Source organism: Melampsora larici-populina, assembly GCF_000204055.1.
Source record: "Melampsora larici-populina 98AG31 unplaced genomic scaffold MELLAscaffold_8, whole genome shotgun sequence".
NCBI lineage: Eukaryota > Fungi > Basidiomycota > Pucciniomycetes > Pucciniales > Melampsoraceae > Melampsora > Melampsora laricis-populina.
In genome coordinates this window covers 1,907,434-1,919,701 of record NW_006768772.1, presented here as the reverse complement: position 1 = coordinate 1,919,701, position 12,268 = coordinate 1,907,434, and the positions used below count along the sequence as shown (strand labels likewise).

The 12,268-nt window shown below is 41.2% G+C and overlaps 1 protein-coding gene across 1 annotated transcript; it reads right to left on the bottom strand.

The window, feature by feature from the left end:
- Positions 1 to 2,104: 2,104 nt before the first annotated feature.
- On the bottom strand, positions 2,105 to 6,290 carry MELLADRAFT_95997 (uncharacterized protein; the record flags this gene model as incomplete). Its single annotated transcript, XM_007407171.1, has 9 exons — positions 2,105 to 2,112; positions 2,165 to 3,921; positions 4,007 to 4,311; positions 4,399 to 4,906; positions 5,024 to 5,208; positions 5,272 to 5,497; positions 5,563 to 5,762; positions 5,804 to 5,824; positions 5,946 to 6,290. 9 exons carry the CDS (start codon positions 6,288 to 6,290, stop codon positions 2,105 to 2,107), a joined length of 3,555 nt encoding a protein of 1,184 aa, XP_007407233.1.
- Positions 6,291 to 12,268: the final 5,978 nt, after the last annotated feature.

Here is a 12,268-nt window from a genome sequence, read left to right as displayed (position 1 = left end):
TCATATTTGAAAATAAGCCAAGAGCCATCTAATTTAACTGTAGATAAAATTATTTTGAATGGGATTGGCATTGGACCTATAACTTTACTTGAAGATCATCAATCAAGATGATTTTGAAAATTATTAGATCAACCATGAGAGAAAATTTAAAAGTTTGTGAAATCCGTTGGAAAAGAGTATTTGATGCCATTGAACATTCATCTTCACAAAGTTTTTTAAATAATCAAAGTCAAAAGAAGTGGAATATCAATAAGGTTGGTTTTTGTTGAAGTAAATACATTTTAGTTACATATAGAATTGAACATTTCACATTCATGATAGTTTACAGTTTCGTTTTTATTTCATTTCTCATTTACTAATATGATTATGTAGTTTTCATATGTATTGTTTTGTACTCAATTCAAACCTAACTCATCATTATGTATTGCATACAAATACCTGGAAGAGCCAAGTTTCTGAATCTTCTCTCTTCATCCAAGTTGTTCTTCATTATTCTTGGATGAAGGTGAGTTTCAAACTTGTGAGGATTTGATAGATTTAGGTTCTGATTCTGAACTAAATCTAATCCTGCTCTGACAGTTTGACAGTTTTGAGGAAGAAAAATCAAGGATTGTGATATTAAGAGAAAAGAGTTGGGGATTGATGGGAATGGGTTGAGTAAAGATGAATTTTGTGCTGTTTTAAGAAGATGGCCCAAGTGCTGGAAAAATCTCAAGAAAATTAAGATTGGTTTCTATGTATGATTAGTGGATTTTTCTTTTGTAAAGTTTGGAAGAGTCTATTAACTTTTTGAATTCTGATTATGTTGTTTTGTTTTTTGTTTTGCAATTAAAAAGGTTTTATACATGTTATATACCTGAGTTGAGGAGAATAAAGTAAAAGTGTCAAACAAAAAAACTTGTAGACAAAAGTCTCAAATGTATTCTGGTGAAGTTACAAGCAACAAAGACAGACTCTCCATGGTTATTGTTGATTGTGGATGTGAAATTATTTAACCCAATTGGTATACACATGCTATTGTTTTTCATGAAAGAATTTAATTTCATTGTCCTGTTTTTGTAAGTCATTTGGTTAACATTGACAGTGCTCACTTGATCTTACTGAGTCCGTGAAGATGGTACATCCACAATGTGTCAATTTGAGTATGATGAGGTTGTTGTGCAATTGTGTAAGCCACTTTACAATTGTTGATGGACAATAATTGACCAGATTGACACCTTTGCAGACACTGGTATCTACACAGTCCGCAATAACTTGGCATCAGGCCAATGTGATCCCTTGATGCGGCGCCCGCCGCCCAGTTGTGCTAGTAAGTAAATAATTAAAAAAATGATAAAATATGGGGAGGGGGAATTTTACACCGACCCATTTACACCGAATCTTCATGTGCAAAGACGGGTCGGTGTAAAATTCCAAAGAGGGGGGGGTGTTCTTAGATTTTTACACTTGTTTTGAAGTTCTTTTTTCGGTGTTAAAAAAAACAGTGTAAAAAATTCTGTGTAAAAATCTTGTTGCCGGTCGTGAGTTCGAATTTTACACCAAAAATTTTACACTTGATAAGGCGGTGTAAAAAATTCCGGTGTAAAATACAAGATCAGACAACCAATCTTGAATTTTACACGTGAGAAATTTACACCGGGAATGTCTGTGTAAGCAAGCCACGTGCAAATTTCAACCTTGGCACGTGTATATTTAATTTTGCACCAAACATTTTACGCAGACTTGAGAAACAAAAAGGGGAGATAACCAGCACAAGAAACCTCTTTTTGCGTTTATGCTCGACGCACAGCAAGACAGGAAATAAAAGGAAACACTTTCATAACAAAGAAAGCACGATAAGCTCGACGGGCTTTCCATTTAAAGTATTTGTTTGATTTAAAAGAAGAAAAATCACTCCTCCCACTGCCAGCATTAAAGAGGTTCCCAGGTGGGAAAGTGAGCCTTGCGCCCTTTTGCAGCTGCAGCTTTGCGCTTCTCAGCTGTAGCCTTGCGCCTCTCAGCTGCAGCCTTTCGTTTATCCGCTGCAGAGCTGTCGTCCTCTTGCAAGACCTCAGCCTTCTTGGTAGCATTTCGCGTGCGCTTGGTACCTGCAGCTTTGAACAAATTAGAGCCCTGTGAAGTACGAATAAGGTCAAATATAGTTAAGAAGGAAGGGGGAACTTACGTGGTCGAGCAGGTGTGGAGGCAACTGGAGGTGAACGCTCCTTTGACTTGGGTATGGCCAACTTGATCTTCAAGTTGACAGGGTTCACAGGTGGAATGAGTTCCTCCGAAGCTTGATGAGATAGAGCGTCCTCATTAACCTCGACGTCGGCCTCAGAGGTTCCCATGACCACATCTTCATCGCGATGGTCTTCATTAGCGTAGAGAATGTCGTCATTATTGTGCAGAAGTTCTTCATCATCGTCATGTTCGTAGTGAAGGTCTTGATCGTTGTTTTCGCAGATTTCTTCTTCATCTGCTTTACCGTGAGTAACCACTGGCAATGAGACCTCATCGGGTATGATGGTGGTGCTTAAAAGGCCTTCGTCAGCAAGGGAGGGAAGGCCTCCTCCAAAAGGAATCGTGCTGGTGGGCATTGAGAAAGGCATCGAGAGGTGTTGGTCAGGAAACCTCTTCATCAAGTCCAGAAGCGCCTTTTTGACTTTGTTAGCTTCAGATTCGAAGGGGACCCGCGTGTAACACGTCCAGCTGGTGTTAGCAATGCATCCAGAGATGCTGTCTACGTCGCGGGATATCAGCTGGGCAAATCCTCCATTCTTGAGCTCATCATAATGCCATACACCCAAGACGCCTTCCACTGACCGCACTACCTGGCACCAATAATGGTTACCACCCCAAAACCCACGGGTGACCATCTGATATTGGGCTTTACCAATTACTAAACGAGCTGGCCAGTTGGTATCTCCCATGTAACGTCCTCGTTCCTTGGAATCTAAAGCCATGACGTTGTCCAAGAGAAAGTAGAGATGTAAAGGTAGCAACGTATGTTCTATCTTCATACGTTGTTCGAGCATCGTCAGATCGCCTTCATCGCCGCCTTGTCGCTTCTTTGGATGACATTGACGGCATACAAGGCCGGGTTCCGTTATGACACCGTTGGAGAGAAAATCTTGTAGCATTACGTCGAGTTGTCCATAAGCAAGGGCAGTCTCCCTGAACATAGACGGAAAAATCCGGAAACAACCTAGATATTTAGTAGTTTCTCGATTGTGAGTATGGTTGCAATGGCATATCAAGGTCTTGGTAACATTGATTGCAAATAGAGGCCTAGTTGACGGGTGATCAACCATCATATCCATGAAGCCGTCGGCCAAACAGCACTCGTCAGAGATATATGATTCGGGTTTGAGGGCTTGAATCACCTTGTGAATAATGTTCTGCCCTTGTTTTAATAATCCACCGAGGTGCTTTCCTTGATTCACTTCAGCATCGCAACGACCGGTAAAATGTCGAATGACAATGGTGGGCAAAGAGCTGCCATTGACGTTGGTGTGGTCGGACCAAAGAGGTCCCCAAAGAGCATAGAGAGATTCGAGTGTGGCAGTCTGCCAGCATCGATTCAAGGTGCCAATGGTCGATCCAGAGGTATAAGACTTGTACGTCGTTAAAGCACTTCGATTGATGTTCTGGGAACCCTGAGGACGTCCAGGGCCTTTCTTCTTGACCACTTTGCCGGAATGTTCATCAGCATAGTCCAGTAGTTCTTGGGTGGTGTCTGGTGCACGGCCGTCGTTCGCAATATATCTGTGTTTCGTTGGTTTGGCCATACCTAACGACGTCACAACGTCTTGCCAGTTCTGATTGCTGGAACCGTAAGTGACAGAGATGCCCTTCAATCGGGATTCGTAGTCGCGCTGTAAACTTGATACAAAGGCAAAGAGTTGGATCATGCCGGAAATGATCCCACACTTGCCATCACTGAAACAAACAAAAGAGCAAAATAAATAATGTTAGACTTGTGATGTGGAATTCCAATTCCAAAACCCATTAATGAGGTACATACCAGAGCATGTAATAGACACGGTGTAATGATTCTTGTGCATTGGTGGTCTTGGGCAAATCAGAGCGCCTGCGAGGTTTACCGTCGTCTTCGTCATCTGATTCTTCGTCAGGTAAAGGTGGATCATCTTCAGGAATCCGCTTCCGCGCCGGGAAAAGCATAGCTTGGACATCCGCCGCATACCACCAGTCGATCCACTTTTTCGCCAAAGGAAACAATCGTCGCAAGTCTTTGAATCTTTGTTCAAGATTGGGACGTCCAGGTTCATCCGGGAGAAGAAGCTCCCGGCATAGTTTCTTCCAAGTGCCCTATAAGATTTGAATGTTAGAAAAGATTGACAAAGGGGAATGAATGAGATACGGAAGTGGAAAAAAGACCAAAGACTGGTGACTTACCACCATATTAACCTTGACAATTTTGTGGTTTTTCGATATGTGAGTAACGGCCTGTTGATAATGCTGTTCACAGCCATGCAACTTTGAGAAAGGTATCTTGCGATCATGTATGTTGAATACCTCCAAGTATGCATCTATGAACCCATTCTTCTGAGCTACAGAAAAATCAACAACTTGTTCGACAAGGCGTCTCTTTTCTCTATCTGATAATTCAGTCTTCTGGATTTGCTTCAAGAGTGTAACGAAATGAGCCTTGTAATGTAACGTTGAAAGTCCTCCGAGCCACGTCAGTAGTATTGGTATCCAGCGCTGCAGTTTCTCGTTGTACATCGACGTAGTTAATAGGTAACCATTCAGAAAAAACTTATAAGTTACATCGGACAAGAGGCCGCCAGAGTAGGCTTCGCCGTCTTCTTGTTGGAGTACTAGCATTTCGGCCATCCACTTGGTTTGGAAGGTAAAATGGTTGTTGTCGTCCATGGTAACCGAAACAATCTTCATTCCTTTCCTGTCGGTGCCAACAGATGATACATCAGATATCAAAAGATACAAGATACATCAGATATCAAAAGAGGGCTATGTGAAACACCACAAGTAAAGACGAAAGAGTGGAGCTATCACATACTTGGACCAATGCCTGATCTGCGTATACCATCGGTCTCCTCCATGTTTGTCATTCTTGTCGTCCATTAAACCGTGTTTGGCGAGGATCTCACGTCGCAAATATCCAAGGCGGTCGGTATGCGCAAAAGAAGAATGTACGTCTGTAATCGAGGGAATAGGTGCGGTTCCAACACGAGCGCGTCCAACCTTTAAGGGAAAAACAGTCAGTTTGAATTCACAAGCTAAAGGTGGATGTTTGAAGAGACGTACCTTCATACCAAGGGGTCCCAATTTGGGATCAGCCAACACAGCCGCTTCCAACTTCTCCTTTGCAAGAGGATCGGCCTTCTTGGGGTCTGGCCATCGATGGGTGTGTTGGCCTTGATGACGGAGCAAATACCACTTTTCGATTGTGTCCTTGTCAACTCGGCAGCGTGCATGACACTCCAAGTGATTCACCACACCGGGGCACCTGGACACGGTGCAATTGGGAAACCTTTCATGACAAACATCACTAAGCCAGGTGATTGTCATGAAAGGATCATAATGAAAAATACGTACTTTGCGAGATGTTTCTCGATGCCTTTGTGGCCGGTAGGTGGCAATCCCGCGAGTTGGCAGCCTGGTTCAGAGCAAGTGAGAAGACCAAGGCAATAATATCGTCGAATAGTCCAAATGTCGTTGCGTTCAGTCCGCATTGTGTGAGTCCACACAATGGTCGTCATTCCCTCTTTGAAATTGGTGATTTCATCCTCTGGATTCTTCACAAACAGCGTGTTGCCGTTGGGATATAAGGGCTAACCTTGTTCGTCGAGGTCACTGCCTTCATCGATCCATGTTTAAAAATGGTTTTTGTTGAAGGGAAGCTGCAATTGCCGGGTTTTGCAGTTTTGATTGGGTTGGGGAGATTCACTAACGTGAGTGTTGTCGTCAGAATCACTAACATGAGTTACGTTGTCGTTGTCGAAGTTGTTGACTACAATTTCGGAGTTTTCAGACATGGCAGACATCGTGGTTATGCTTGGAGATCTATGAAGTCGAATAGATTCTAATCGTAATGAAATCTTGCGTAAAGGACTGGATGGTAAGGGATCCAAAGAAGACAAACTGCAGTCTGAAGTCGAGATGATGGTAAATGGGGAGCTTGGAGGAACAGTGGCCAGATTTTCCAAATGGGAATGATCAAACGGAATGGCTTCTGGGGTATGATGGACGGTCGACAAGTCATTCTCTCCCTCTGCCGTATGTTCCACCGGGGCGGCCAATGGAGAGGAGAGTGTATGACCCATGTTGTTTCCCAACAGCAGGTCGAAGTTATAGAAACCAATACAAATGACCAAAAGCGTCAATTTTTTCTTTAAAAGTAACGTCGAAAATGTAATGAAGCTTTTGATAAGAGTAAAAGGGAAAGTATTAGAGAGTGGTGGCTTTTGAAAGCCGTGTTGTCAAACCGAGAAACGGTCGTCAACAAAATAGACGATTGGTTTATATCATCGTGATGCAATCCGGGAGAAAACTCCCAAAGTGGAACATAATCCTGTTTCCGATCTGGATTGCTTCTGTTCATATGATCATGAACATAATTCATATGATCATGAACCGTAATCTGTTCACATGGGCCTCCACTCCATGGATATGTGGATATGTGGGAAACGTGAAACGGCGGTATAACGGTATTGCGATTGTTTGGACTTGCAATTGCGTGCCTTTGATATCTTGTGTTGTCGGCCAAACATCAGGTATATACGTCTGATGTTTGGTTTGTATGGTACCTTCAGGCATTCAAGGATGTGAAGGTTATGCGTTGAACAGTTGCGGTGTAAAGGTTCGGTGTAAAATTCAATGTCAGCTCAGCAAAATTACATTTTTGCACCGACCCGATGTTACACATGGCAATTTGGTGTAGCTTGCTCGGTGTAAAAATACACTTCGGGTCGGGGCCCGTGAATATTACACTGGATTTTTTTACACCGCCTTATCATGTGTAAAAAAAACTGTGTAAAATTCGAACTCACGACCGGCAACAAGATTTTTACACAGTTTTTTTACACTGTTTTTTTTAACACCGAAAAAAAAACTTCAAAACAAGTGTAAAAATCTAAGAACACCCCCCGTCTTTGGAATTTTACACCGACCCGTGTTTACACAGAACAATCCGGTGTAAAGGAGTCGGTGTAAAAATCACCCACCCCATAAAATATTAAACACATCTCTCAAGCTCGAGTTTCAAGAGCCCAACAAGTTAGAAATCATAATTACATAACAATGTAATTAGGACACCCTTTGTCTGATCACGATATGATCAAGAGACCCTTCATCAGTCCTAACTGAGAAGGATCCACGTAGTAGAAACCAGGACAATCAAGAATAGAACTTACCCTGACCAGGCGTAACTAAGTTAGAAGCGCGTCAACCCTAATCAGGGACTGGACCGGATCAAGCTCTAACCAAATAATTGGAATAGTTAAAAACTAATGATCTTTTGAACAAAGAAAGAGGACAATCCTTTTCCATCACAAAAATTATCTTTTACTATTTTTCAAATTCATCCTTTTCCGTTATACGAAAACTCAGAATTAGAAATCAAATCCCTTTTATCCGTTTGATAAAAATTAGAACTTACACTTTAGAAAAATCGTTACCGATAAATTTCCTTTAGTTTAGACTAACAATCATCGTTCGGACCTTTTTTCTCTCGCTCTATTTTCTTTATACTCCATTTCCACCAATAGGACGTTACAGATCGTTTAACTAGTAGTTATCCGACTAAAGTTCCTAAATACCTTTTTTCCACTTTGATAAAGAATTGTCTTATCAAATCAACGCTAAAGCGTCACCCAAGGATTCTACACTCTCGTAAGTGTTTACCTCGGCAGATTATCAAGTAATTGTACTTGCTAATATACTGGCAGCGGTTCTCAATTCCGCACCATAGACAGTTACAATTAACAATCGTAGCTTAACCTCTTTACTTTACAAAGAATCGAAAAATAATTCCTCTCTAGTCTAGAATCAACATTCAGATTTGAAGAAATACATTTTGTAAAGTACATTTCATCTCTTGACTTAGTCTATTCATCTCGAAGAATTAGTCTAGAGCTGACAAAGGGGTCCAGCAATGGGGTTGCAAAGTATGGATCCAAATCCCGTGCAAGGGGGGGATGAGGCAAGTTTTGACGACGGGGTGTCAGATATGATCTTTTCGACTCAAGTGGGTGGTTCCTTGGGTTGAACTTTCATTATTCCAAATAAAAAAGACCGTGTACAGAAACACAGCGCTTCTTGTATGTTTAGAAGCAGAGGTAATTAAGTCTTTGTAGAGCTGTGGCGTGTTTTGTTTGTGTTAGTCAACCATTTTGTGTCTCAATATCAATATACTTGTGCAGTTAAATTGCTTTGATAGCGACGACAATGACTTTATAATTCATCTTCAACAGTTGAAGCAAACTAATAATTATATAAATGATAGATGAAGCAAAAAAAGGGAAGTTCACTGATATTGGCGCACCGCCTTACAGAGAGATCATGATTCAATGTAAAGATCAGGTTCATCAATTTTGGCACACTGCCATTTGACAAACTTAAACTGATGGTGAATGTACTGAGAAGATGTGGGCGATTTCATGGGGGTATTTATATTATTTTGAGGAAAGCACGACCAGCCAGCCTTAACAAAAATTGGGGGTAGAGAATGTTCTTTTGAGTGAGTGGAGTGAAAGCACTCCACTCACTTCGTCTTTTACTTTTGAGTGAAAGCGCTTTCATAAACTTTTGAGTGAAAGCACTTAGTTAAGACTGTTGATAGGAGTATCTCGAAAAGTATTAGAGTCGTAATCACAACTAAGATTAGACCAACATAAGCATAATGAAAGAAGTTGCACTTCTGTAGAGTGCAGAAAAAACACAAAGAAAAAGTAATCATAATCTAATTCGAGATAGATTATGATTATAATTTTAGTCCGTTAAAAGTCCAGAAAAAAAGATAAAATTCACTTCAAGTATGGCGGGAACCTGCTTTTAATCTCAATTAAATTCTTCATGGAGATCACCGGCTTTTGCATTGCATTGGTTTTATTGTGGAATGAAAGCCCCAAATTTTGCATTGGTCCAGTGCATGCATGGACAGAATTGTCAAAAGGCAACAATAGGACAAAGAGCATGAATCTCTTGCATAAGATGTAACATAAACAATTGATTTGATACATTAATCGTATAGTGAGCATAATTGATGTGAAGCAATTAGAGGAATTGGTTCGGTGGTGTATTATTGTTGTCAAAAGTTCAATGGTTGTGTTGGTTGAGTTGACTGTGGTATGTCGTTTAGAAGGTGTTGTAATGTTCGAGCTAAAAGATTGGAACAATCAGCTTGGTCCATGTTATGAGCCACTACTAGGCTATGCTTGTACTGAGATTATTGTGCGCTTATACTGTGCCAGTCAGAGATTTTCCTAATCCTCACGTTGCAATCTTATTATAATCCCAAGGCACCTTTCTCAGTAGTCTCTTGATCACAAATACTCAAGGTCCTAATATATTGCAATGTCTACCTTTAGATCAATAGTCTACAGCAAGTTACAACCATCAAGAAAGAAGAAACAGGTTAATCGAAAAGTTAAGAAGAAAAGTTTAAAGATAAATCAAAAGTTCAAGATCTGTATCAGATTCAAAGTTTAAGTTAGTTTAACTCCGCAATCCAATTAGGTGGAAAGCAGCAAGTGAAATCAGATTGAAAATCCGCAATTAAAGTTAGCCTACCACTGTAGAATTAGTTTACCACCGAAGAAGATCCAAAACGCCAAGTTTCAACGTACCAAGTTATTCGACCTCTGAGTCAAGCAACGAATCAAATAAATCCTGCGAGGTCTTCCACGAACTCGAAGAGAACGTGATGGAACCACAAAATGACCCAACTCTGGCTGAAGTATTGAGGCAAATGAATCAATTATTGGCTCAGTTTAATGAAGTTAAAGCCAGCCTAGCGGAAGAATCACAAAAACGACAAGAAGCCGAACAACGCTTACGTCAGTTTGAAACTAACATACCCGCTGATAATGTTCAAGGAAATCCTACTACCATGCCGGCTCAACCTGTGTACGTGAATCAAACCGTTCAATCTCAACGCCAACCAAAAATGTCGACTCCCGACAAATTCGATGGCAGCAAAGGTTCAAAGGCCAAGGTGTTCATGAATCAATTAGGCTTATATATGCAGCTCAACAATCACCTATTTGCTAATGATCAAGCAAAGGTTGCGTTCGCATTATCATATATGTCGAGCAAAGCCAGCATCTGGGGCCAAAACTTGACTGATCAACTTCTAGACTCCGAGTTAGCGGATACAGTAACTTGGAAAGGCTTTATTGATTCATTCAAAGCGACCTTTTTTGACTCTGAACGCGTATCCAAAGCAGAAAAAGAGTTTAGAGAATTAAAGCAGAAGGGAACGGTTTCAGACTATTGGATTAAATTTTCGGAATTGGCAATTGTGATCAAATGGCCTCAAAATATCCTAATGTCTCATTTCAAACAAGGGTTAAAGAGGGAAATTTCAGTTTATATGGTAAATGTAGAATTTGAAAAGGCTGAAGATATGGCTAAATATGCAATTAAATTAGATAACAAGATAAATAGGCATACCAGTGAAACCAGTTATGCATCAGCCGCGACTACGTCTACTTCAGCCTCAACCATTGATCCGGATGCTATGGATTGCTCAGCTTACAAATTAAACATCTCTAATGAAGAGTATAAAAGAAGAGGAATGGCGAAAGCGTGTTACAAATGTGGTAAAACAGGTCATTTCATAGTGGAGTGCTTTGCTGGTAAACGTGGGAGGAACTGGAATTTAGGAGGAAAAAATTATTCAAATTATTCAACGGAAGGCAAATTAAAAGCTAGGATCGCTGAACTTGAAAGTCAATTAGGGGGTAGTAGTGGTAGCGTTGTAGAGAGTAGTAGTAGTAAGGCTGAATTGTCAAAAAATGGCGATGCTCGGGAGTGAATGTTGTGCCTCCCCCGAGCAGTTTATGTATGGAGAAGTTAGGAGATATCAGTAGTTTGGAAATGAAAGATACAAGAATTATTGATTTTGTCCACCTAACAGACCCATCCCATGCCACGACAACAGTTGCCCGCGCCCTCATTGACAGCGGAGCAACTCATGAAGCAGAGAGCAGTGCATTTGTGAAGAAGCACACATTAACAACCTCCCCGCTGGAAGAACCAAGAAAAGTGACAGGCTTTAGTGGACACACTTCTCACATCAACGAAGTAGGAGATTATATCATTAACAAAGAAGATTCGACAACCACCTTCATTATCACTGAGCTACGTGACAAATACGACCTGATCCTAGGAATGCCATGGATAAAGAAGAACCATGAGCGCATTGATTGGAGTAGGAGCTGCTTAAAGAGCGAGAATGGCGACATTGCGGTCATTGATTCAGTTCCGTCTGAATCAATGATTTCGTCTGGTCCGAAAACAGCCTCGAAGGTATCAAAGGAGCCAGAAAGGCACGCTAGGAACCGTGACAAGGGGGTGGAGTTCAAGTTTAACTCATTCACACCCCCGCAATGTGAGTACGATTCGAGTCAAGTTCCAATTTTCAATGAAACAGGTCACAAGCTTTATCTCCCTGTAGAATTATCTGATCACTCGAACACACCTCAAAAGACAAGCGCTGGTCCGAAAGCTAACATTGCAGCGTCTTCAAGTCCGAAAACACCTCCGAGAAGCCAAGTGAGCAACATGGAGGAAGCTAGGAACTGTGAAGAGGGGGTGGAGTCGAAATTAGACTCACAAACACCCCCGCAATGTGAGTCTGCTACCGTATTGTCACCATTTGTTAAAAGAACCGGTTGCAATCAAGCTTCTCTTCCAAATAACAGATTATCCCTAACACCGACGACACGGCCTCACAGCTTATGGCGAGCAGCAAGAAAGATCCTAACACCGAGACTGACAAAGTCTTATGTGAGTATAGCTGCTGCTAAAACATCAAGGAACTTCTCAGCCAAACTAGCTGCTGAGAAAGCGAAGGATCAAACTGCAAAGACAGCCGCTGAATTAGTACCAAGTACATATCATGAATACCTGGATATGTTTGAGAAGAGCAAGGCCGATGTATTACCTCCTCATCGACCATACGACTTCAGAGTTGACTTAGTACCTGGTGCAACTCCGCAAGCAGGAAGAATCATTCCTCTATCACCCAAAGAAAATGATGCTCTTAATGAAATGATAGATAAAGGCTTGAAAAACGGAA